Source organism: Ursus arctos, unplaced genomic scaffold (assembly GCF_023065955.2).
Source record: "Ursus arctos isolate Adak ecotype North America unplaced genomic scaffold, UrsArc2.0 scaffold_26, whole genome shotgun sequence".
NCBI classification, from domain to species: Eukaryota; Metazoa; Chordata; class Mammalia; order Carnivora; family Ursidae; genus Ursus; species Ursus arctos.
Window position 1 is genome coordinate 41,093,449 of NW_026622941.1, and position 26,338 is coordinate 41,119,786.

At 41.5% G+C, this 26,338-nt stretch overlaps 1 protein-coding gene across 1 annotated transcript in view; it reads left to right on the forward strand.

The window, feature by feature from the left end:
• Positions 1-10,141: 10,141 nt before the first annotated feature.
• TMPRSS12 (transmembrane serine protease 12) overlaps positions 10,142-26,338 on the forward strand; it is a 35,062-nt gene continuing 18,865 nt past the window's right edge. Inside the window, exons 1-3 of the mRNA XM_026501618.4 lie at positions 10,142-10,342; positions 19,163-19,736; positions 20,424-20,619. Coding sequence (XP_026357403.3) covers positions 10,142-10,342; positions 19,163-19,736; positions 20,424-20,619 — 971 coding nt within the window. The remainder of the gene's footprint in view (positions 10,343-19,162; positions 19,737-20,423; positions 20,620-26,338) is intronic.

The window sequence follows — 26,338 nt, forward strand, 5'->3', positions numbered from 1 at the left end:
GTAAAGGAATGCTTGTGTTAAGGGTGTAGAATTCAGAAGCCTGTGCTAGGTGCCGGTCGGCAAGAAATCTTTCCGAGGACAGTCATTTGGGGGAGGTTTAGGCCATTTAACTTTTTTTCTTAAGAGACAGAGTCTGGTAACCCTAACCCCTCAGTGTAAGTTTCTTTATAGCAAACATTAGACATTAGAGATCGAGTCTTTATTATTTCATGGTTGGGATCCTTTTCCTCAAAATGGACAGCATATATGTAGTAGTTAATTGCCTTAAATACATATAGCGGTTTTTAACTGGTAACTTAGTAAATATGTAAAAATTTTTAAATTGTTACAAATCCAGAGATTCCTACATATGTAACATCGTAGTCCTACCATTTCCTTAATATCTCCTGTTTACTGAGGAAACTACTGAGGTCATGGCATTCATTCCTTCGGGTATTTATTAAAGGCCTTTTTATACGTCACGCCTTACTAGGAAGAGAGTGGTGCGCGAGACAGCGTTCCAGCGCTGGTTTAGATGCCTGTGTCATCCCATGAGCTTGTTACTTGTCTAGATTATACGAGCATCAACAACTAGGGATCTGGGACTTAAACCTAATAGCGAACCATTCGGTCCTAGTCGTCTTGGGGCACCCGGCTGGCTCAGTCGGTAAAGCGTGCGACTCTCGATCTCAGGGTTGTGAGTTTAAGCCCCACCGTGGGTGTAGCGCTTACTTTAAAGATAAATAAACAAAAGGGCACTAATCCCATTTTAAAAATAGAGTAAAATAGTAGGCTCTCCTCTTTATTAAACCCCAGGGGGAGACTCTCCCCATAGCCCAGAGCAGCACTCACCTGGTTCATAGGGATTCTCCATAATGGGGTTTTAACTCACCGAGGCCTAGAGAAGTTTGATACTTTGCCCAAATCACACAGTAAATAACAAAACTAGGGTTCAGAGCTAGGTGTAATCAACTCCAAAATCTTAATCATTATGTACCTTCTTATCTGTGTTCAGGTGTCTGAAAAGCTTTGTTCCATTGTCTTTACCCATTATCAGAGATTTTTAAAGTTCTGTTAAATGTGTCCACTAGATGGCAGCCTTCATTTTAAACTTTTAAAACTATAAATAAATATAAAACAATGCAAGTTTAACATATCAAATCCTTGTACACCCACCATTCAGAATAATAAATGTTAACATTCTGTTATCTTTAGATCATTTTCTGATCCCTAGTCCAATTTCTCTTCCTAAAGGAAACCACTATCATGAAGTGTTTAGTGTGAATCCAGTCCATTTTTTTTTAATAAGATTTGTTTTTTTAAGTAATCACACCCATCGTGGGGCTGGGACTTAAAACCCCAAGATCAAAAGTCACGTGCTCTACTGACTGAGCCAGCGAGGTGCCCCCAAGTCTGTGTTTCTATATTTACTACATGAATCCATAAATAACAGGTTAGATGATACTGTCTTTTTTAGAAGTTCATAAATGGTATCTTCATAATGGGCCATTCTCTAAATGAAAGGTCAAGAAGACCAAACAAAACGGGATTTTATCTATGGCAACAATACTTTGGGGGGAAAATAAATGAACATCAAAGCATTTTGTTTTCTACTGACAATAATTAGATATTTAATATCACAACTGGAAAAGAATGCTTCCTCCCCCCCTAAATTTTTTTTAATTCCCGAAACATTCTGCAAATGACACTTAGATTAAGTTTACAAAATACTAAACAAAAATGGACTTAGACTTTCTAACAATGAATTTCAAAAAGGAAAAAGAAAAGGCCATATTACTTCTTTGCCCACTACTCATTATCTTCATAAGTAATCAAATGCAATTTCTACGAATTAACCATGTACAAAACATTGGGCTTGGTGAAAATACCAAAAACATGAGACATTGTGTTTCACAAGCTCAAACTGCTTGGGGAAAAGAGAAAACCCCCTGTTGAGAAACTATATCATTGGGGCAGCTGGGTGGCTCAGTCGTTAAGCGTCTGCCTTCGGTTCAGGTCATGATCCCAGGGTCCTGGGATTGAGCCCCGCATCAGGCTCTGTGTTCAGCAGGGAGCCTGCTGCTCCCTCTCCCAATGCCTGTTGCTCCCTGCTCGTGCTCACTTGCTCCCTCTCTCTGTCAAATAAATAAGAAATCTTAAAAAAAAAAAAAAACTATATCATTGTACATAGTAAAACATCTAGAATTCTATACCTAATAAAGGTGCTCATCAGTCCAAAAGAAAACAGGAAAGGAGAGAAATAGGCCAAACTGCCCAAAGTAAAATGGTAGAAATCTGTACATATCAGTAATGACAAATGTAAATGTACTGGGCGTTCCAGTTAAATACCAAAGATTGTCACGTTGAATTAGAAAACAGTATCCATCTATATGGTATTTACAAAAGGTATATCTGAAATACAAGGATACAGAAGGGTTGAAAGGAAAAACATGGAAAAAGTAACACCAAATACTAGCCAAAGGAACACTGGTATAGCTATATTTACATTGAACAAAACAGACTTTATTTTTTTAAAGATTTATTTATTTGAGAGAGTGAGAGTGAGCGCAAGTGGGAGAGGCAAAGAGGGAGGGAGAGGGAATCTCGGACTCCACGCTGAGTACGTGGAGCCCGACATGGGGCTCGATCCCACAACCCTGAGATCATGACCTGAGCGGAAACCACGAGTTGGAAGCTTAACTGACTGCACCACCCAGGCGCCCCAACAAAATAGACTTTAAAGAAAACATTATTACTTAGGGACAAGACAGTCACTATAAAATGAAAGATTCAATTCATCTGGAAGATAAAATGTCTAACCTCGAACGCACACAATAAATACAGGGTCAGGATGTGAAGCAGATGCAGAAGTGAGAAAGAAAAATACACAATCTTAGTAGGTTTTTAACATACCTCTCTCATAATTGATGCAAAAACCAGGAAAACCACCAGTAAAGACATTGATTTGAACAAGTAAAAAACTTGACCTAATACACTGAATTTCACCCACTATAAACCACTCTTGATTGTAAGGCATACTATTAAGTACAAGTAAGAAAGACCCTGCGATTAAGACCTGAGCTGAGATCAAGAGTCAGATGCTTAACCGACAGAGCCAGCCAGGCGCCCCGTAAGTATCAGCAAGAAAGAAAAGCCACCGCCAGTGGAAGTAGGACAGGCCATTGATGGCCAGATGCATACAGATTTCAGAGATGTTGAAACGTTAAAAATCTGCATCTTACAATCGGTGAACTTCGACATAGAATACAAAGCTAGAAGTCATTCTTTTCAAACACGTAAGAGTGTTTATAAAAAGAGAACCATATATTGGGCAACAAGTCTCAACAAATTCCTCATAGGACTGAGTTCATAGGACTATGTTCCATCGATCTCGATGTGTCTGTCCTCTCACCAAAACCACAGTCTTGATTACTGGAGCTTTATAGGAAGTCTTGAAACCAGGTAGTATGAATTAAGTTTTCTTTTCTGTTTTGGGGGGTTTTTTCCCCATTAAAACTGGTTTGGCTATTCTAGTTCCTTTGCCTTTTTATATAAATACTAGGATCCACTTGCCTGTATCTATAAAAAGAAAAAAAGAATCCTGCTGGATTTTGATTGGGTTGTATTAAACCTATATATAGATCAATTGGGGAAGAACAGTCATCTTAACAATACTGAGGCTTCCAACCCATAAACACAATATATCTCCTTTATTTAGATCTTTTTAAATTTTCTTCCTCAGATTTTTTCTTTTCTTTCTTTCTGGCATAGAGGCCATGCATGTATTTTGTTAGATTTGTACCTATTACTTTTTTTTTCTTATAGCTATTTATAGCCGGGAGCGGGGCAGGGGAGTTCAGTGTCGCTAATGTCATCTGTGAAGAGACACAATTTTCTCTCTTTAAAACCTGTATGCTTTTAATTTATCCTGCTTTATTTTACTGCCTAAGATTTCTAGTACAATGTTATATAGAATTGGTAAGAGTGGACTTCATTCTTAATTTCTCCCAGCCTTAAGGGGAAAACCACTCAGTTTTATCATGTTAAGGGAGTTTCTGTCTATTCCTAGTTCATGAGATTTTTTTTTTTAATCAAGAACAGATGTTGAATTTTATCAAATGCTTTTTCTACACCCATTGATATCATCATGTGGCTTTTATTAGTTTGTTTATATGACATTTTATTAATTGATTTCCTAATATTGAACCAGTCTTGCATTCTTGGGAGAACTACCACTTGGTCATGATATATAATCTTTTTTTAAATTCTGGACTTGATGTGCTGATGTTTATTGAAGAGTTTTGTGTCTTTGTTCATGAGGGATACTGGTCTGCAGTATTATGTTCTTGTAATGTCTTTATCTGGTTTTGGGTATCAGGGTAATGCTGGATTTATTTAATGAGTTGCTATTAAAGATTATAATTATTTAAGTGTGATCATGGTGTTGCAATTATGTTTTAAAATACTTATATTTTTGAAATAAATAATAAAATGTTTATAGATAAAATTACATAATTTTTTTGGAATTTACTTCAAAGTAATTTTGGTGGTGGGGAAAGTAGATAGGGATATAAATGTAGCAATATTGGCCATGAAATGATAATTGTCATGGAGTTTACTACTCTTTGTATATATGTGATTTTTCCATACCAAAAGTTTAAAAACTAAATAAATAGTGCTGGAAGTACTGGTTAGTCACATAGGAAAAATGGAAATTGGATTCCTACCTCATGCCATACACAAAAATCAATTCTGGGTGAATGGAAGATTTAAATGCTAGAGACAAAAACTATAAAAACCTTTAGAAGGTAACGTAAGGAATGCCTTTAAGACCTCAACTTAAGGAAAGATCTCTTAAATGGGTCACAAAAAGTACATCCTAAAGTCACCAAAAAAGTTCAAAACACAGGGAAACATGTTTAGATTCAGTTGTAAGTAAGCAGAAGAGAAAAATAATAAAAATTAGAACAGAAATCTATGAAATTGGAAACAGGAAATCAATGGAGAAAACCAATGAAACCAAGAGCTGTTTCCCTGAAAAGATCAATAAAATTGATAAGCCTCTAAACAGGTTAGGAAAAAGAGAAAGAAGACACAAATTAATACTAAAATGGAAGAGGAGATGTCATTACTGTTCCCACAGACATTTAAAGAATAACGGAAGAGTCTAAACAACTCTGTGCCCACAGACCTGACAGCCTACATGGAATGGACCAATTCTTCAAAAGACACAACCTGCCAAAACTCACATGAGAAGAAACAAACAATCTGTATAGACTTACGTTTAGTAAAGAACTTGAAATCAATAATGAATAACCTTCCAAAATAAAAAGCACTAGATCCAAATGGGTTCACTGGTGGATCTACCAAACACTTAAGGAATTATATTTGTACTAATTAAATTATGCCAATTCTCCATAATCTCTATCAGAAGGCATAAACAGAAGAAATATTTCCTAATTCCTTTTATGAGGTTAGCATTACCCTAAAACCAAAACCAGACCAAGATACTATAAGAAAACCACAGACCAACGTTTCTCATGAATAAGTGCAAAACTTATCAATGCATTAGCAAATCAAATCCAACAATGTATAAAAAGAATTGTACACCATGACCAAGTGGCATTTATCCCAGGTGTGCAAGGTTGGTTCAATATTTTATTTTATTTATCTGGGGGGGGAGGGAGGTGGGGGAATGGGCAGAGGGAGAAGGAGAGAAAGAATCTTAAGCAGGCTCCAAGCCTGGTATGGAGCCTGATGTGGGGCTTAATCTCAGGACCCTGAGATCATGACCTGAGCTGAAATCAAGAGTCAGACGCTTAACCAACTGAGCCACCCGGGTGCCCCTGGTTCAACATCTTAAAATAAATCCATAACAACAGGCTAAAGAAAAAAAAATCACATAACAATAGATGCAGGAAAAGCATATGAAAAATTCAACAGGAATGTCTGGGTGGCTCAGTTGGTTAAGCATCTGCCTTCGGCTCAGGTCATGATCCCAGGGGCTTGGGATTGAGTCCCGCCTCTGGCTCCCTGCTCTGCGGGGAGCCTGCTTCTTCCTCTGCCTGCTGCTCCTCTCTGCTCGTTCTGTCTCTCTCAAATAAATAAAATCTTAAAGAAAGAAAAAGAAGAAAGAAAGAAAGAAAGAAAGAAAGAAAGAAAAAGAGAAAAAAGAAAGAAAAAGAGAAAGGGAGAAAGAAAAAGGGAAAGAAAGAAAGAGAAAGAAAAAGAAGAAAGAAGAAAGAAAGTTCAACACCCATTCAATATTAAAACAAAACCTCTCAGTAAACAAGGACTAGAGGGGAACTTCCTCAACTTGATAAATATCTACCAAAAAACCTACAAGTATCCTCACACTTACTAGGGAGAAACCCAAAGCCTTCCCATTGAAGTCAGGAACAAGGCAATTTCTCACCACTGCTTTTCAATATTGTACTGTTAAGTCCTAGCTAATGAAATATGAAAAGGAATTACAAAAGGAGGGGCGCCTGGGTGGCACAGCGGTTAAGCATCTGCCTTCGGCTCAGGGCGTGATCCCGGCGATCTGGGATCGAGCCCCACATCAGGCTCCTCCGCTAGGAGCCTGCTTCTTCCTCTCCCACTCTCCCTGCTTGTGTTCCCTCTCTCGCTGGCTGTCTCTATCTCTGTCGAATAAATAAATAAAATCTTAAAAAAAAAAAAGGAATTACAAAAGGTATACAGATTAGGACAGAGGAAATAAAATTGTCTTTATTCACAGATGACATGATCATCTATGCAGAAAATCCAGAAGATTCAATAAAGAAACTAAGAGGTGATTACGGCAGGACCACAGGATGCAAGGCTAATGCACAAAAGGCAGTCACTTTCGTATATACCAGATATGAACAAATGGAATTTGAAATTTAAAATACAATAACATTTACATTAGCCACCCCCCAAATGAAATAGGTATAAATCCAACAAAAAATATGTACAAGAGCTATATGAGGAAAACTACAAAACTCTGATAAAAGAAATCAAAGAAGAACCAAATAAACGGAGAAGTATGCCATGTTAGGAAAGATAATATTGTCAAGATGGTGGTTCTTCTCAACTTGGTCTACAGATTCAGTGCAAGCTCAGTCAAAATCCCCACAAGTTATTTTACAAGTATCAAAGAGCTGATTCTGAAGGTTAGACAGGGAGGAAAAAGACCCAGAATAGGGGTGCCTTGGTGGCTCAGTCAGTTGGGTGCTGCCTTCTGCTTGGGTCGTGGTCCTGGGGTTCTGGGATCAAGCCCCGCATTGGGCTCCCTGCTCTGCTTCTCCTTCGGCCCCTCCCCCTTGCCCTTGCTTGTTCTCTCTCTCTCTCTCTCTCTCTCAAATAAATGAAATCTTAAAAAAACCCAAAAAGACTCAGAACAGACTATACAATATTGAAGGAGAAGAATAATGTTGGAGGACTAACAGTACCTGGTTTCAAGACACACTATAAAGCCTTAGTAATCAAGACAGGGCGGTATTGGCAAAAGAACAGATCAGTGGAAAAGAACAGAGGGCACAGGAATAGACCCGCACAAACACAGTGAACTGATCTTCAAGAAGGGGGCAAAGCACTACAATGGAGCAAAGACGGTCTTCTCGACAAATGGTGCTGGAACACTTGGACGTCCACGTGAAGAAAAGAATCTAGACACAGACTTTACGTCCTTCACAAAAATTAACTCAAAATGGATCACACACATAAATGTAAAACACAAAAGTATAAAAGTCTCAGAACACAGGAGAATAACATACATGACCTTGGATCTGGCGGACTTTAAATGAACACCAAAGATATGAGCCATGAAAGAAAGAATTGATAAACTGGACTTCATTAAAATTAACAATTTCTGCTCTGTGAAAGCCAACTCGAAGACAATGAAAAGACAAACCATAAACCCAGAGAAAATACAGTTGACTCTTGAACGACATGGGTGTGAACCGAGTGGATGCACTTATACACTGATTTCTTTTAATAAATATATTGGAATATTTTTTGGAGGTTTTCTATTTTTTTTTTTAAGATGGAGAGTGCAAGTTGGGGGGGAGGGCAGAGGGAGAGAGGAAATCATTTTATTTTTTTTTAAGATTTTATTTATTTATTTGAGAGAGAATGAGAGAGAGCATGAGGTGGGGAGGGTCAGAGCGAGCAGCAGAGTCCCTGCTGAGCAGGGAGCCGGATGCAGGACTCGATCCTGGGACTGCAGGACTCGATCCTGGGACTCCAGGATTATGACCTGAGCCGAAGGCAGTCGCTTAACCAACTGGGCCACCCAGGCGCCCCAGAGAGAGAGAATCTTAAGCGGCCTGCAGGCCCGGCACGGATCCCCACTCTGGGCTCCATCTCACAACCCTGGGACCATGACCTGAGCCAAAATCAAGAGTCGGACACTTAACCACCTGAGCCACCCAAGCGCCCCTTTCTGAAGATTTTTGACAACTTGAAAAAAGGTAGAGATGAACCATTTAGCCCAGGAATATCAAAAAAATTTAAGAAAAAGGTATGTCATAAATGCATAAAATATATGTAGACACTAGTCTATTCTACCATTTATTACCATCAAATACACACAACTCTGTTGTAAAAAGTTAAAATTTATCAAAACTTACACACACACACAGGCTGTACTCGTGCCATTCAGTCGAGAAAGGTAAACAGCAAGATGCAGCATCAAATCAGAGCTGTGGAAATTAACCGCAGGTTATGCTGCGCTTCTGTGAATTTCAGTCACCTCCTGTCGCCGTTGCAGCGAGCGCGAGTGTGGCAAGGACCCACTGAAAGCAGCCTGTGATGCGAATCCTACCACCGCCCCCAACCCCATGAGCAGCTCGTCTCCAGTGAACTGTGTATCACAGTCAAAAGTGGTCTCTCCAGGTTCTCGGTATTTTTCATCGTGTCTCGTGCAGTACTCTAAGCCATTTGCATAACATCATAGGATCCGTACGGATGCCACTAGTGATGCTGGAAGTGCCCTCAAGAAGCAGGGAGAAGTCATGACATTACAAGAAAACATTTAGCTGCTTGATAGGTACCAGAGATGGAGGTCTGCGGCTGGGATTGCCCATTTCAAGATAAATGAATCCAGCGTAAAGAGCACTGGGGGAAAAAATTGATGACGCCATCGCTATGCTACACCAGTAGGCACACAAACCCTTGTACTTTTTTGTGAAATCCCTTTCCATCTTGTACTGAAAATGTGCCTTTTATGGGGGTGCAGGACTGCTATAAGAAAGGCATACCCACGGACTCCAATAGGATGTGAGAAAAAGACAAATCATTATATGACAACTTAAAGCAAAAAGGAGAAGAAGGATGTGAAGCTGGAGAATTTAATGCCAGCACAAGATGGTTTGATAATTTTAAAGAGGTTTGGCTTTAAAAAAAAGTCAAGGTAACAGGAGAAGCAGCGTAAGAGGCTACAAGAAGAGTTCCCAGATGCCATTTAAAAAAATCATTGAGGAGAAAGGATATCTGCCTGAACAGGTTTTTAATGCAGCTAAAAGTGCCCTATTGGGGGGGGGGGTGTGTGCCACAAAGGACATTTATTAGTGAGGAAGGGAAGCGGGCACCAGGATTCAAGGCAGGAAGAACGGGCTAGCTCTACTGTTTTATGCAAATGCAGGGAGGTTTATGACCAGGACTGCCCTCATCCAGAAAGCTACAGACCCCGGGCTTAAAGGGAAAAGGTAACACCAGCTGCCAGTCTTGGTTGTACGACAGGAAGGCCTGGACAAGACCTTTTCTCTGGATGGATTGTGTGCCTAAAGTCAGGAAGTACCTTGCCAGTGAGAGACTGCCTTTAAAGCTCTTTCAATAGTGGGCAATGCCCCTGGCCACGCAGAACCGCAGGACTTCAACACCAGAGGCATCGAAGTCGTCTGCTTGCCCCCAAACACAACGTCTCTGATTCAGCCTAAGAACCCTTAAGGATCATTATACGTGCCACTCTATGGACAGGATGGTCAACACCGTGGAAGAGAACCCTGAGGGAGAGAACATCATGAAGGTCTAGAAGGATTACACCTTGGAAGATGCCATCGTTACAGAAAAAGCCACGAAAGCCACGAAGCCCGAAACAATTGATTCCTGCTGGAGAAAACTGTGTCCAGATGTTGGACACGGGATTTACAACAGAGCCCGTCAAATCATGAAAGAGATTATGGCTCTGGCAAGAAAGGGAAGGGGTGAAGGGTATCAAGAGACGAATTTTGGAGAAATTCGAGGGCGAACAGACACCACCCCAGAGGACTTAACAGAAGATGCCTTGATGGAGGTGAGTGCTTCTGAACCCAGGCCAGACAACGAGAAGACGCAGGAGAAGCCTCGCCATGACACGAGAGAATCGGACAGAAGGGCTCCAGTGAGTCGAGTCTGCTTTTGCTGTCCTTTATGCCGGGGACCCCTCTGGGACACGGGTGCTGAAACTAGAGCAAGTGGCGCGAGAAGGATTAGTATCACGTGGAAACATTTTCAGAGAAATGAAAAAGCAAACAAGACAATTTACCACGTCTTTCTGCCAAGTTACACTCGGCGCGCCCGCCCCTCGGCCTCGTGCACCTGTTCGCCTCCGCCACCCCCAACGCTGCAGGAGACACGAGGATGAAGACAGTGCGGATGATCCCCTTGCACTGAATGAACAGTGACTTGTCACCGGCCATGCGGAACAGTTAATAAACGCATCTGCTGGGACGCCTGGGTGGCTCAGGGAGTGATCCCGGCGTTCTGGGATCGAGCCCCACATCAGGCTCCTCTGCTGGGAGCCTGCTTCTTCCTCTCCCACTCCCCCTGCTTGTGTTCCCTCTCCCTGGCTGTCTCTATCTCTGTCCAATAAATAAAATCTTTAAAAAATAAAAAAATAAAATAAACGCATCTGCTGTGCACGTGTCTTCACGTGAAAATCTCGGAACCGTAGGGCGGAAACTGAGGCGTTTTTGCGTCACCAGCATCACCGCCGGAGCAGCCGCCCTGTAGACCGTCAGGCGCAAAGCCTGGTATGGAGGTGGGGGCCTATCCTCAGACGCATATTTAAAATTAAGAATGTGTTACTTTTCTTACTGTTTTATAACTTTTTTTTAAGGTGTATTGCCTTCCATCTTGAAAGAATGCTAAGGAATCACAGTTTCTACTGAAGGCCACGCTCTGGAAAAAACCACACATGGGATTTCCTGATTTATTTTTTTGCTTTGGCGTTATCTCCTACTGTTGAACTTTTTCTACTTTAAAACAGCTTGTTTCTTAAATTTGACTCCTATGTGGAATTTAAGAAACAAACGAGCAAAGGAAAAGAAAAGAGAGACAAAGCAAGGAACAGACTCGGAGCCGTAGAGAACACACTGTGGTTACCAGAGCGGAGGTGGGTCAGGGACGGGCGAAGCAGGTGATGGGGATTCAGGAGCCCCCCTCCTGCCGCCGTGAGGAGCCCCGGATGTTGTACGCCCGCGTTCAGTCACTAAATTGTACACTTGAAACTATTATTACACTGGATGTTAACTAACTGGAATTTAAATTAAAAAAAACAGAAAACAAAAAAACCCCTAACTTGTTAAAAAAAAAAAAAAAAAAGCTAAATGACAACACTTGAGATTCTTTACACCTTCAAAATATAAAAGAAAAACACAGGGAGGGGTTCGGCTCAGGTCATTATCTCATGGGTGGTGAGATCGATCCCCGCCTGACGGCTCAGTGCTCAGCAGGGAGTTGCTTTAAGATTCTCTCCCTCCACCCCTGGCTCCCCACCCTCAAATAAATAAATTAATTTAAAAAAAAAGAAATTAAAAAAAAGTGTATCGTTTTCTCTTCACAGTTGGTTTTTTTAATTTTTTATTTTATTTATTTTTTTGATGTAACGTTCGATGATTCATTAGTTGCATATAACAGCCAGTGCACCATGCAATATGAGCCCTCCTTACTACCCGTCACCGGTTGTTTTTTTAATTTTTATTTATTTATGAGAGAGCGCGTGCAGGAGCAGGGTGGAGGGGGAGGGGCAGAGGGAGAAGCAGACTCCCTGCTGAGCAGGGGGCCTGATGCGGAACTCCATCCCAGAACCCCGGGACCATGACCTGAACCGAAGGCAGACACTTACCCGACTGAGCCACCCAGGCGCCCCTACAAGTGCTTTCAGAGAATGACATTATTGTCCAGTACACCTCTCTCTTATAATTGGAGAAACTTCCCATCGGCCTATCATCACAGGTGAGTGGTTTTTTAAAATGTGACAATGTTTCTAATCTTGTATTATGAATACTACTGAGATACTGTATGTCATAAATTTTTTTATTTTTTTATTTTTTAAATGTTTTTAGAAGATTTTATTTATTTATTTGAGAGAGAGCAAAAGCAATCACACAGACAAAGGGAGAAGCAGACTCACTGCTGAGCCAGGAGCCCAACGCAGGGCTCGATCATGACCCCAACGCAGGGCTCGATCATGACCCCAGCCAAAGGCAGACGCTTAGCAAACTGAGCCACCCAGGCGCCCCTGTCATAAAATTTTTATAGTGATTAATTCATCGGTGTATACACAGGCTATCATAAAGCAATCACATTGTTGCTTCCTTGATATTAATGTATGAACCATGATACCTATAAATAAATATGCATTTTTCACATTATATTTCACTTTTGATGTCTAGTGTTAGCAAAATGTGTAATATCTACAGTGTTTTGTATAAGACAATATGGAGGTAGGTAATGACATGATATAAACTTACAGTATTGATAAATACGGTACAGCACTATAAATGTATTATCTCTTCCTTATGATTTTCTTAACATTTCCTTTCCTCTAGCTTACTTTATTGTAAGAATATAGTGTATGAAACATATAACATACAAAATATGCATTACTCAACTGTTTATGTTATCAGTAAGGCTTCTGGTCAGCAACAGTCTATTAGTAAATTTGGGGGGAGTCATAAGTTTTGACTGTGTGGGGGATCAGCACTCCTAACCCCCGCAATGGTCCAGGGTCAGCTGTATTTGCAAGAGACATATCTGATGAAGGATTGCTATCCAAATACAAAGAAATGTTAAAACTCAATATTAAAAAAAAAAACAACCCAATAAAAAAATGGGCCAAAGACCTTATGGACCTTAATCTGATCAAAGCAGATATACAGATGGCAGATAGACACACGAAAAGATGTTTCACATAATATGTCATCAGGGAAATGCAAACTAAAACAAGATACCACGGGACACCATATGAGAATGGCCCCAATCCAGGGGCGCCTGGGTGGCTCAGATGGTTAATCATCTGACTCTTGATTTCAGCTTGGGTCATGATCTCAGGGTCGTGAGATGAAGCCTCGCGACGGGCTCTGTGCTGAGCATGGAGCCTGCTTAAGATTCTCTCTCTCCCTCTGCCCCTCCTTCCCCTGCCTCTGCTCCCTCTCTTAAAAAAAAAAAAAGAAAAGAAAAAGAATGGTCCAAATCCAGAACACTGATAACACCAAATGCTTGCAAGGATGGGGAGCAAGTCCATTCACTGTGGGCGGGAATACAAATCAGTACAGTCACTTCGGAAGACGGTTTGGCAGCTTCTTAACGAAATTAACCAAACTCTTATCATATGATCCAGCAACTGCACTCCTTAGTATTTACCTAAAGGAGCTGAAAACTTATGTTCACACGAAAACCTGCATATGGACGCTTACAGCAGCTTTATTCCTAATTGCCAAATTATGTGGGTGCCTGGATGGCTCGGTGGGTTGAGCACCTGACTCTTGATCTCAGCTCAGGTCAGGATATCAGGGTCATGAGATTGAGCCCTGCATTGGACTCCACATTAAGCGTGGAGCCTATTTTAAAAAGAGAGAGAGAGAGAGAGAGAGAGAGAATAATTGCCAAATCATGAATTGCCGAATTGCCTGGAAGCAACCAAGACGTCCTTTAGTAAGTGAATGGATACTGTGGTGCATCCAGACCATGGATATTGTTCAGCACTGAGAAGGAATGAGCTATCAAGCCATGAAAAGACGTGAAGGAATGTTAAATGCATATTCCTAAGTGAGAGTAGCCCATCTCAAAAGGCTACCTACTGTAGGCGTCCAATCATATCACATTCTGGAAAAGGCAAACTATGGAGACAGTAAAAAGGTCAGAGGCTGCTGGTTAATGAAATCAGTAAGATAAAGATAATCAAATAAAAACCTAAATAGGCACTAAATGTGCAATAATTAATGAATGTCCCCTAAGTATATGAAAAAATAATCCACTACTGAAACTCATTCAAAATCAGGAAAAGTGCAGATTGAAACCATGAGTTCTCGAATGAACCATGAGAGACTGTGGACTCTGAGAAACAAACTGAAGGCTTCTGAGGGGAGGGGGGTGGGGGAATGGGATAGGCTGTGATGGTTATTAAGGAGGACACATATTACATGGTGCACTGGGTGTTATACGCAAATAATGAATCCTGGAACATTACATCAAAAACTGGGGATGTACTGTATGGTGACTAATATAACAAAATAAAAATTATTAAAAAAAAGAAACCATGAATTCTCAATTCACAGCCACTAGATTTGTAAAAAATTAGAGTTGGTGATAATCTGAACAACGGGAACATTTATACGCTGCTAGTTGGAGACGATGTTGTTACAACATTTTGGAAAACAGTTCGGTGTTATTTAGAGAAGGTCATGTGTGTATTCTCTATGACTCAGCAATCTCAATCTGGTATTGAGAAACTCATGCTTCTATGCACAACAGTATTAACTGTAAGAGCAAAACTCTGGAAACAATTCAAATGTCCGTCAGTAATAGATTCCAGAGTAGTTAAATACATTGTGTCATATTCACAGGATGTGAATAGTGAAATAAATGAATTACAGCCGTAGATAACACATGAATAAATACTGAGTGAAACAAAGCTAGCTGCAAAAGAAAACTCACTGTATGATTCGACTTTATATATAAAGTTCAAAAACATCAAAATTCGCCAATATATGGAATAGAGCAGAGCCGTCCAATGGAACTCTCTTCGGTGATGCCAGTATTCTACAACTTGGCTGTCCGGTATGGTAACCACTAGACGTATGCGGCTATGAAGCACTTAAGATCTGGCTTCCACGACTGAGGAACTCAACGTTTATTTAATGTAAACTTAAACTTAGATTGTCGGTGCGCCTGGGTGGCTCAGTCGGTGAAGCGTCTGCCTTCGGCTCGGGTCGTGATCCCGGGGTCCTGGGATTGGGCCTCTCATCAAGCTCCCTGCTTGGTGGGGAGCCTGCCTTTCCCTCTCCCTCTGCCACTCCTCCTGCTTGTGCTCTCTCTCAAATAAAATAAACAAACAAACAAACAAATTGTCACGTGTGGCTAGTGGCTACTGTACGCCCAGGTTTATAAAGAGAATCAATGGAATAATAAATACAAAATTTAGAATATTGGTTACTTCTAAAGGAAAGAGAAAGGGAGAGAATCAGGGAGGGGGACACGGGGGATTTCAAAAGTAACAATAACGTTCTTTTTCTTAAGTGGGTACCCTTGTATTGTTAGTCTTTAATCCTTACGTACACTGGGCAACACCCTCAGGTCCCCTCCCTCCTTGGGAGCTTTGTACTGTCACTTTACTATCGCTCAATAAACCTTGCTTTGCTGCCCACCAAAAATAAATAAATAAATAAATAAACTGTACATACACTGTACTAGATTTTATATGGATTAAATATTCAATAAAACAAAAATAGTGAATGAAGTGGTGGGTACGTGGATATTTACATTGTTATTATTTAAAGTCTGCATAATAAAATATTTTTATTAAAAAGATTTCTAGAACTAACTCAGATATGCCCCAAGTACAGCACAACTCCAGACCTAGTCAACCCTGATACCTGCCCCCCCCACACAGCCAACCCCAAAGATTCTCTCTCCTTCTCCCTCTGCTGCTTCCCCTTGCTCTCTCCCTGTCCTCCCTCCCTCTCTCTCAAAAATAAAGTAAAATAAAATGAAATGAAATACTGAACCAGTCTTGCATACCTGGGATAAATGCCACTTAGTCATAGTGTACAATTCTTTTTATACATTGTTGGATTTGATTTGCTAACATATTGGTAATTTTTGCAATTGTTCATGAGAAACATTGAACTGTTGTTTTCTTGTAATATCTTTGTCTGGTTTTGGTTTTAGGGTAATGCTGGCTTCATAAAATGGATTAGGAAATTAGCTCATAGTTTCTGTGGGGGAAAGAATCTTGAGTGTGTCTTAGTGGGGTGCCTCTGGCTTAAGGTCTCTCCTGAGGTCAAAATGATGGTGTTAGCCAGAACTGTGGTCTCATCTGAAGGTTGGACCGGGGGAGATCTGCTTCCCATCCCACTCATGTGGTGTGCTACGATTGGGTTCCTCCTGGGCAGTAAGACAGAGGACTCCGTCCCTCACTGGCTACTGCTGAAGGCCACTCCATAGAGCAACTCACAACAAGGCAGCCAGCCTCCCTCTGGGCAAGAGAGGTAGAGAGAACATCAAGAACAAGTCACAATCTTTTTATAACCAAATACTGGAAGTGATAGCCCATCACCTCTGCCACTTTCTATTTGCTAGAAACATGTCACTAAATACAGCCAACACTAATGGCGGTGGGGGTTTAATGAGGGTGTGAATACCAGGAGAGGGCTAATTGGAGGTAATTTGGGAGGCTGCCTACCCCTTTCTCCCCAAGCATATTTGTCTGCTGATGGGAGTGATCTCACAAAGAAAGGAAGTGACAATACAGGAGGGAAGATCTAGATCTAGAAAATGCAGAGGAAATCCAGGCACAGGACCTCTGCAGTTACTGGTCCACTGCATTCTTCAGTGCCCTTCCGTGACTTGGCTATATGCACCTGTCTTTGATCAGAATATGTCACAGAAATTTGTTAAATCTCTGTTATCTGTCACAGCAAGACCTGTCATTTGACCTGCTTTCACATCCATACCCAATCTGATCATAACCCCCCCCCCCCCCCAGAGAAACACACCCCAACATCTCCTTTCACTAAAATATCTGGGGAACAGGGAATCTGTTTCTTGTCTGCCCGGGGGTCAGTCCAAGCTGCAACTTGGTTCCTCCGATATCCCTTACCTCTCACCCACTGATTTCTGCACAGCCCTGCCCTGATCTGTTCCCTTTCCCACTTGTTACTACCTGTCAGCCCCAACTAATAGCCTCCTTTGATTTCATGCTGCCAACCATGACGACCTCAAGAGAGATGATATGAGCCAGGCTGCTGTCCTGTTGCTGACCTCTACTTTAATCATGTGGGGACTAGACTACCACAGGCCACACTGTTCCCTTGTCATGGAAGGTGTGGGGTTAACAGAAGCAACCTTCAGCACAGCTCAAGATAGCAACGATAAAACAATTTAAAACCAAACATTAGACATCACTGTTCTTAAAACCCCTGGGTCAACGTAACCCTGTGAAACGCTCATAGATCTCTTTGGCTCAGGACTGGCCTTCTGCCATGTTGTTGGGCTGTCTGCTTCTTTCCTCCCTCTTCCCCAGCTTCCTTTGCACACTGAGAAATTTCTCTTCGGTGATGCCGATCAATTAATGTCCTTACCCCTAAGTAGGACACAGGTTCCAGACCTACTCCTGCACATCTAAAAACCATATTAAATGACTCTGCTCAAGGGAAGAAGCGCCATATGTGTTGATTCTGGACTCAAAACAGAATCAAATCAAACACAAAACCAGGAGGAAGCCTTTAACCTAATCTTTTCTCTTACATATCCTGATGGAAAATCGTAAGGCATGGCTTCTCTCTTTTGTCTCTACAATAGAAAACAGTAAAAACAATAGTAAAATGATACATACACACACCACATTATTTTTACTCTGAGGGTTGATTGTGTATCAACTTGAAAGTACGCCCAGCTAGCTGGTAAAATATTATTTCTGGGTATGTCTGTGAGAGTGTTTCTGAAAGAGATTAGCATTAAATCCACAGACGGAGGGAAAGAAGACCCACCCTCACCAACGTACACACGTGTCATTCAGTACGATCCACGGAGGGCCCACACAGAACAAAAAGGCAGAGGATGGGTAAACTCTCTCTCACCTTGACATGGGACAGCCATCTCTCCTGTCTTGCCACATCAGAGCTCCTGGTTCTCAGCCCTTTGGATTGGGACTGACCAGAACTACTGGTTTTCCTAGTTTTTCGGCTTGCAGATGGCATATCCCAAGAATTCTCACCCTCCTTAATTTCGTGAGCCAATTTCCATAATAAATATCTTATGTATCTCTACGTAGCCTATTGGTTCTCTTTCTCTGGAGAAGCATGGATACATATCCATGCCTCTGTTTATGCTGTACCTTTAGCCTAGCCGGTCTTCAGTACATCTCCTTCCTCTTCTTGATCTTCCCCTCAGTCTAGGCCCAGCTCACAACCCCCTCCTTCCGGAAACCTTTCCAGACTGCCACAGTCCACACCAATCCTTTGTGTCTGAATGTGTATTTGTTTTAGGTGTTGTGGTTTATTTCTTTGTTCCCCAAGTGATTTTCTCTGCTAGCCAAGTTATAATGTTCTCTGGGTTAGAGGGCCAGGTCTCTCTCTCTCTCTCCTTTTTTTTTTTTTTTTTTTTTTTTAGAGAAGGGGTTAGGGTAGAGGATGAGGGAGAGAATCTTAAGCAGGAGCTACTCTCGGCCCAGAGCCCAAGGCGGGGCTCCATCTCACGACCCTGAGATTATGACCTGCGCAGAAAATGAGTTGTTTAACCCAGGGCCAGGTCTTAACACCCCTCTTGTGATGTGATATTTATTTCAACATGGGTGCATAGTGTGAGGTTAATACCTACTTGTTCAATGGATCCATTAACTGGAGCCACTTATCCGTGTCCTCCCCTCATAGTGTTTGGAATGTCAAAGGGCATCTCAGGGGTTCTGAGAGGAGCCAGGAAGAATTCATCTCTCAGGCTAGGGACTAAAGGCGGGGGGGGGGGGCAGCGAGAGCGAGCAAGCGAGAGCGAGAGAGCTAGAGCGCATGCAATCACATCAGTCAGCTTTCGTCCCTCACTTTACAGGTCCTTCAATTTGATTTTATCAGCTCACCCTGAGGTGATGGGTTGAAGACGAACTACTCCAAAACAATAACGAGGGGGATCTCTATCACAGAATCTGGGTTCCTCGGTGCCTATCTCATCTCAGGTCCCAACCTCTGCACTTGCTTTGTCTTCTGCTTTCTGTCTTCCCTCCCAGGTGCCTCGGTTTAGATGCCCTTACTTCTGGAAGCCTTCTGGGCCCTACAAATCTGAACTAGCAGGGCCCAGCGCCTCTGCAACCCCCTCCCAGCTTTACTGGACGAGCCTGTGGATCTGGCCCATTAAGGAGCACTCAGACGCTGGCCGGCGCACCTGTCCAATGAGTGGACGCCAACGCGAATATGGAGACAGGCCACACGCATCCGGGCCACGCAGCCGGCCTCCGGGGCCCCCGCCCCCACGCCCCTGGCTCCTCTGCGTGCTTGGCCCTCCCGGCCCACGCGCCGGGCCTCACATCTCGTCGCCTAGGCCGCGACTCGCGGCCCAGGGGCGGCCAATGCCCGCCGCCATCTTGCCCTCCAGGAGTTCCCAAATGGGGCTGCGGCTCCTGAGCGCCGCGCTGCTGCTCGTGGGGAGCGCTCTCCCCGACTCCGGACGCGCCTCGCTGCCCGGAAGGACTGGGCGCGGCTCCTGGCGGGAGCAGGCCGGTGTACTCGGGTGGCGGGCGGCCGCGCGCGGCAGGTGGAAGGCGCTCCAGGCCCTGGAGGAGGGAGCGAAGGCCACAGAGGGCAGTATCCGTTCATTCCCTTCTTTGAACAGCCTCCCGTGCGTGCTCCCCACTTCTGTAGTGTTTGAATTTGGGTCCCTCCTTTTCTGCTGCCCCAACTGCCTTGAAAATGTTCAGACCTACGCAGTCCGATTAATTATGACAGTGTAGTCGTCGTAGCAAAAATGCCATACGCTCGTGGAGCGCAGCTCTGTGTGCTCAAAACATTCAGAGGTTTGTCATTCCCGTTTTAAAGATTAATAGTTAAGTGGAATTCAGAGTTGAAAAGGCTGGTAGGTGACCTTGTCCTACTACACTTGAGAAAAATTCACCCAACAAGTCAGATGGCGAATATTAGAACTTGCAGCTCTTCATTCACCAGTCCCAGGCTCTTAATTACCATTTTGCACAGGGAACAATGTGATACCTGGTCAGAGAAACTGATCTCATTTTTATATTTTGGGGGAATTGAGTTTTAAATTTAACAAACTGTGTTGATTTAATGCCTTTCTATTTATAGTAACCATTTAAGGCATGCTTGTCTTAACTCTCCTTTAAGATTTTTTTTTTTCTCAAAATATGGCATGCCTTAGGTATCCAGATTGCTTTATGTTTTTTAAATAGGAATCTAAAAGATTTTATTAGTTTGTTAAGATTAGGAATACATATCATTAGATGTTCAGTACAAATAATATATGATTTTTATTTTTAGATTGTGGGACAGCACCACTTGCAGATGCACTGGAAGGGTCTCGGATAATAGGGGGCACAACAGCTCAAACTGGCGCATGGCCATGGGTAGTTAGCCTGCAGATTCAATCAGGCAAAATTCTTGCTCATATATGTGGGGGAAGCTTAGTGAAGAATAAGTGGGTCCTCACAGCTGCCCACTGCACTAAGGACACTAGGTATGTATTCAGAACACAACTCCTATTTTATTCTCTTGGGGGATATTTTGAAGTAGTAGAGGACCGTTTGATTTCAGCCATGTTCAGTTAAGCTGTGTGTTTACTAGTAGCCATAATGCTTCACACTCGCACACTATTTGTTGAAATGAATCCTATAAATCAGAGGTCAACACACTTTCTGTAAAGATAGTAAAAATTTTAAGGACTCGGTCACAATGACTCAGCCCTGCCACTATAAAACCAAAGTGGCCATAGACAATACAATTGAATAAGTGTGCTGTGACCCAATAAAACTTTTTTTATGAACACTGAAATTCGAACAAAATACTATTTTTTTGGTTTTTTTCCCCAGACATCTAGGAATATAAAAAACTTTTTTTTTTTTTCCCTGCTCATGGGCTATACAAAAAGAGGAAAGAGGTCAGATTTGGCCTATGGGTTAGGATTTGTCAGACTGTGGTTTAAATAATGACGATTGTCTTTAGCTTTTAAAATTACTATATTGTAACCATGTGTTTTTCTTTCTCATCATTGGATCATGAGTTTTTTGGGGTTTTTTTGAAAGATTTTATTTATTTATTGGAGAGAGAGCGTGCGTGTGTGTGCGCACGAGCAGGGGGAGAGGGAGAGGCAGACAAGACACTGAGTAGGGAGCTGGATGAGGGGCTTGATCCCAGGATCCCAAGCTCATGACCTGAGCTGAAGGCAGATGCTTAACTGACTGAGCCACCCAGGTGCCCCTGGATCACTAGTTTTTAAAAACTAGGGCTCCATGTTTTATTTTGTTTTGCTCGGACTAATATAGGACTTGGCCTACTTAATAGAAAACATAATAAATGTTTATTGATTCTATGGATGATGTCAGTCTTAGAAAAATAGGATTTGCCACAGTTAGAATAGAACTTTATGACCCTCCTAACCATTTAATACAAAGCTCTAAGAAAATCCTTGGGAAACCATGGTACCTGTCATACAATTTCCCTTTAGTCTTTAATTTTGAAGAGAACAGCTCTCTTGGAGAAGAATGAAAAGTCTTTAAGAGGAACTAACAACTTCAAAATTCAATTGAGGGCAACTGGCCTGATGGGGTACATAATATGGTTTTAGTCTGCATACTACATTTTTTTAAGTAAGCTCTACGTCCGACATGGGGCTTGAACTCATGACCCTGAGACCAAGAGCTTCATGATCTACCAACTGTGAGAGCCAAGGGCCCCTGTACACTACATTTTTCAAACATGCATTTCAGTTCCATAAACTGACCTTCTGAGAAACAGAAGTAGAAAAATAATAAGATACTAAGGTACCAAGGGTACCAAAAGAGAGGTAGAAGAAAAGTTTCAGAGTTAGAAATAAATTATGTTCTTTCAGGGGTGTTTTACGACACTTGTATAGCATGCTATTATTTTTTTAGGCAGAGTCCATATCCAGCATAGGGTTTGAACTCATGACCCCAAGATCAAGAGCCCACACTCTACTGACTGAGCCAGCCAGATACCCTTAACATGCTATCTTCATTTTATTTTAAGATTTTATTTATTTGAGAGAGAGAGAAAGAGAACGCACAGAGGGAGAAGCAGACTCCCTGCTGAGCAGAGAGCTTGATCCCAGGACCCTGCGATCATGACCTAAGCCAAAGGCAGATGCTTAACCGACTGAGCCAGCCAGGCCTCCCAACATGCGATCTTTAAAAACTGCTTTTCAATAGCTTTCAAACCTTAAATTGAGGGAGGAAAGGCCTGCTTGGTATGGTTTGAAGATTCTTGGGAAAGCTCTTCTTGCCTAGTAAGTCCTGATGTTGTGCTTTAACTGGTCAAGTCCTTTGACACAATAGGAAGAACTATGAGTTTGAGGAGACCTGTATCCTAGTCTTCCCCCGACACTCTGGTGCTGTGGCTTTAAGGAAGATTCCAAAACCTACAAGATGTAGGACCTTGGTCAAATAACATATCTTTGTTATATTGTCATAGAATCTTAGCATTCAAAGAGGCATTTTAAAGGTCTGGTTCAATCCTCTGTCCTGTATACGAATCCTTCTTACAATATTGAAGTAAGGGGTTGTCTAGTCTAAAATAATACTGCTTCAATTTACTAAGCCAGGCATTTTTTTCATACATAATTTCCACTAATCTTCACAACCACTCTTTGCTATAGGTAGACCCTGAGATTAAAGCATTCTTTTTTTTTTTTTTTTTAAGATTTCGTTTATTGGTCAGAAAGGGAGAGAGAGCACAAGCAGGGGGAGGGGCAGAGGCAGAAGCAGGCTCCCCACTGAGCAAGGAGCCCGATGTGGGACTCAATCCCAGGACTCTGGGATCATGACCTGAGCTGAAGGCAGACACGTAACTGACTGAGCCACCCAGGCGTCCCAGACTCAAGCATTCTTAAGTACCTTGCTCCTGGCTGGAGAGGAGCAAAATCAGGGATCAAATCCAGGTTTGCCAGAATGCAAACCCACACATATAACCAAAGCTATACCATATGGCTCTCTACTTGAAGCAACTCTTGTGATGACGGACTGCTACCTTGGGAAGAATCTCATTTCATTTTCAGACAGCTTTAATTCTTAGGAAGTTTTTCTTATGTTGAAATAAGTGTCTTGGTTTTTTGGTCTTGGTCTTTGGTCTCTTGCTTTCTGAAGCCATATATATGTAACCCAATTCCTCTTCCAAGCATTTGAAGATAATGTCATATTCCACTTAACATTTCTCAAGACTAAATCTTATTGATATTTTCACTCCTTTACTCAACATTTACTGAGTGTACGTTATATGCTAGGGACCGGTCTAGGTGCTGAAGCAGTAGACATTACTGAGGCATATTCTCTACTTTTCAGGAGCGTCCTCCTGTCAGAGGACTAACTTTGCCACATTCTGCTGCAGTCCCCCTCATTTCCTAAACCTTGCACCATCACCTATACCTTTTTCCTTCTTAGAACAACCATTTATCAAAGACTTGTTCTGAGATTAGGTACTAAGTATGTTACATATAATTCTGTGTTTAAAAAAAAAAAAAAAAGCCCTGGGCGCCTGGGCAGCTCAGTCAGTTAAGCATCTGCCTTCGGCTCAGGTCATGATTCCAGGGTCTTGGGGTTGAGCCCCGCATTGGGCTCCCTGCTCAGCAGTGAGTCTGTTTCTCCCTCTCCTTCTGCCCCTCCACCTGCTTGTGCTCACTCTCTCTTTCTCTCTCTCAAATAAATAAATAAATAAATAAATAAATAAAATCTTAAAAAGAAAACAAGCCCTCCCAGTAACTCCCTGAGATAGCTATTACCATTTGTTTTACACTTGAGGAATCCAGAGATGAGGGAGATGTGGTCGCTTGCCCAAGATCGCACTGCTGTTAAATAGCAGCCCCCTGACCTAAACCTGGTTCCTCAACCTGTGCTGTTGCATTATGCCTCATTGTCTCTAGTTTTTTTCAATCTTCTCTCTGGTTTCTTCCCTACAACCTTCAAACATGTTTTGGTCACTCCATCGTTATTTAAAAACCCAAGCAACCGATCAACAAACCCTACCATTTCTTTTCTTCCCTTCTCTTTGAGAGACTCCCTTTTGCTTCATCTGCATTGACTTATAAAATGCCAATTGCGGTCTGATTTCTGTGCTCAGAACACACTATTCAAGATCCACGTCCATGCCAAACCCAATGACCGCTTCTCAGTTCCCATCCTATTTGATCTTTATAACATGTGGCAGAGTCGACCACTGTTCTTGAAACTATCTCTCTTCTTGATTTCTAAGTCACCTCTCTCTAATTTTCTCCTTTTCCTTGATGAGTCTTTGTCATCATCTAAATGGCAACCTTTTCCACTCTTATCCTCTTGCCTTATCATCTGTACTCTCTCCTAGGGATGTCTCATCTACTTCTGTTTCAGCAATCACCATGTGCTGGAAACTGCCAAGTCTCTCCAGCTGAGTCATATTTCCAGCTCCCTACATTTATACTGGAGTCACAGTCTCCACAAGTTGGAAAATCAATTTAAAAATCTTTCCTCTAATCCTGTTCCTTCTCTATTCTTCCAGATAATGGCATCACCAACAGCTCCTTCACCTAGGGAATTAGTTCTCTCTGTGCAGTAGCTCTTAAATTTGTTTCCTCTGTCTCCCAGGGCTCCACACGATTAGAAAAACTTACACTATTACACTTACACTACTTATTCTTACACTACTACTATTATAACTATCCTAATGAGTGTAAAGTGGTATCTCACTGTGGTTTTGATTTGCAATTCTCTAATGACTAGAGATGTTAAGCATCTTTCCATGTGCTTATTGGCCATTTGTATAACTTCTCTGAATCCTTTGCCCATTTTTAATTGGGATTCAAATCCTTTGCCCATTTTGAATTGGGATTTTTGTTGAGATGTAGGAATGCTTTTTATATTCTTGATATCAACCCCTTATCAAATATATAATCTGATTTTTTTTTTCATTCTGTGGGTTGTCTTTTCATTCTCTTGGTAATGTCCTTTGATTCACAGAGTTTTTAATTTTGAAGAAGTCCTATCTATCTATCTATTTATTTATTTATTTATGATTACCTGTGTTTTTGGTGTCATATCCAAAAAATCATTGCCAAATCCAATATCATAAAGGTTTTCTCCAGTGTTTCCCTCTAAGTGTTTTTTATTTTATTATTTTTTTAAGATTTTATTTATTTATTTATTTATTTATTTATTTATTTATTTATTTATCAGAGACAGAGCACAAGCAGGGGGAGTGGCAGGTAGAGGGAGAATCAGGCTCTCTGCTGAGCAAGGAGCCTGATGTGGGACTTGATCCCAGGACCCTGGGATCATGACCTGAGCCAAAGGCTGATGTTTAACCAACTGAGCTACCCAGGCATCCCTTGTCTTACTTTTATATTTAGGCCTTTATCTATTTTGAGTTAATTTTTGCATATGGTGTAAGGTAAGTGTTCAACTTCATTCTTTTGCACGCACATATACAATTTTGCCGGCACAATTTGTTGAAAAAGCCTGTCCTTTCCCCACTGAATTGTCTTGACACTTTTGTTGAAAATCACTTGAGCCCATATACAAGGTTGTATTTCTGGGCTCTCTATCCTTTTCCTTTGGGGGGGGGGTGTATCTGCCAGTACTACACTGTTTTGATTACTATAAATTTGCTGTAGTTTTGAAGTTTGGAAATTTGAGTCCTCCAACTACATTCTTATTTTTCAAGATTATTTTGGCTATTTGGTGTCCCTTGACATTCTGTATGAATTTAGGATGGATTTTCCTATTTCTCCAAAAGATATCATTGGGATTTTTATAGGGATTGAATTGAATCTGTAGATCGCCTTGGGTAGTATTGTCATCTTAACAATACTAAGCCTTCCAATCCATGAACATGGGATGTCTTTCCATTTATTCATGTCTTCTTTAATTTCAGCAATGTTTTGCAGTGTTCAGTGTATACAGCCTGTCTTTTAATCTTATGGCCTGATATAAATTAAAGTAAATAAGGAATATAAGTAGACTAAGTTTGGAAAAGAAAAGAAAGATCATTATTTCAAAGTAGCTTAAGGCAGTGATTTCTTTTTATACAAAATAGAACTGCAGCTTTAAATTTTTTTTGTAAACTTTCTAGAGGTCACCTAATCCAGTTTTAAGATAGCTAAATGTCTTCTATTTCCTTAGGAGAAATTCTAGGAAGCAGAATTGCCAAGTAAAATACAGTGCAACTTGGGGCACCTAGGTGGCTCAGTCAGTTGA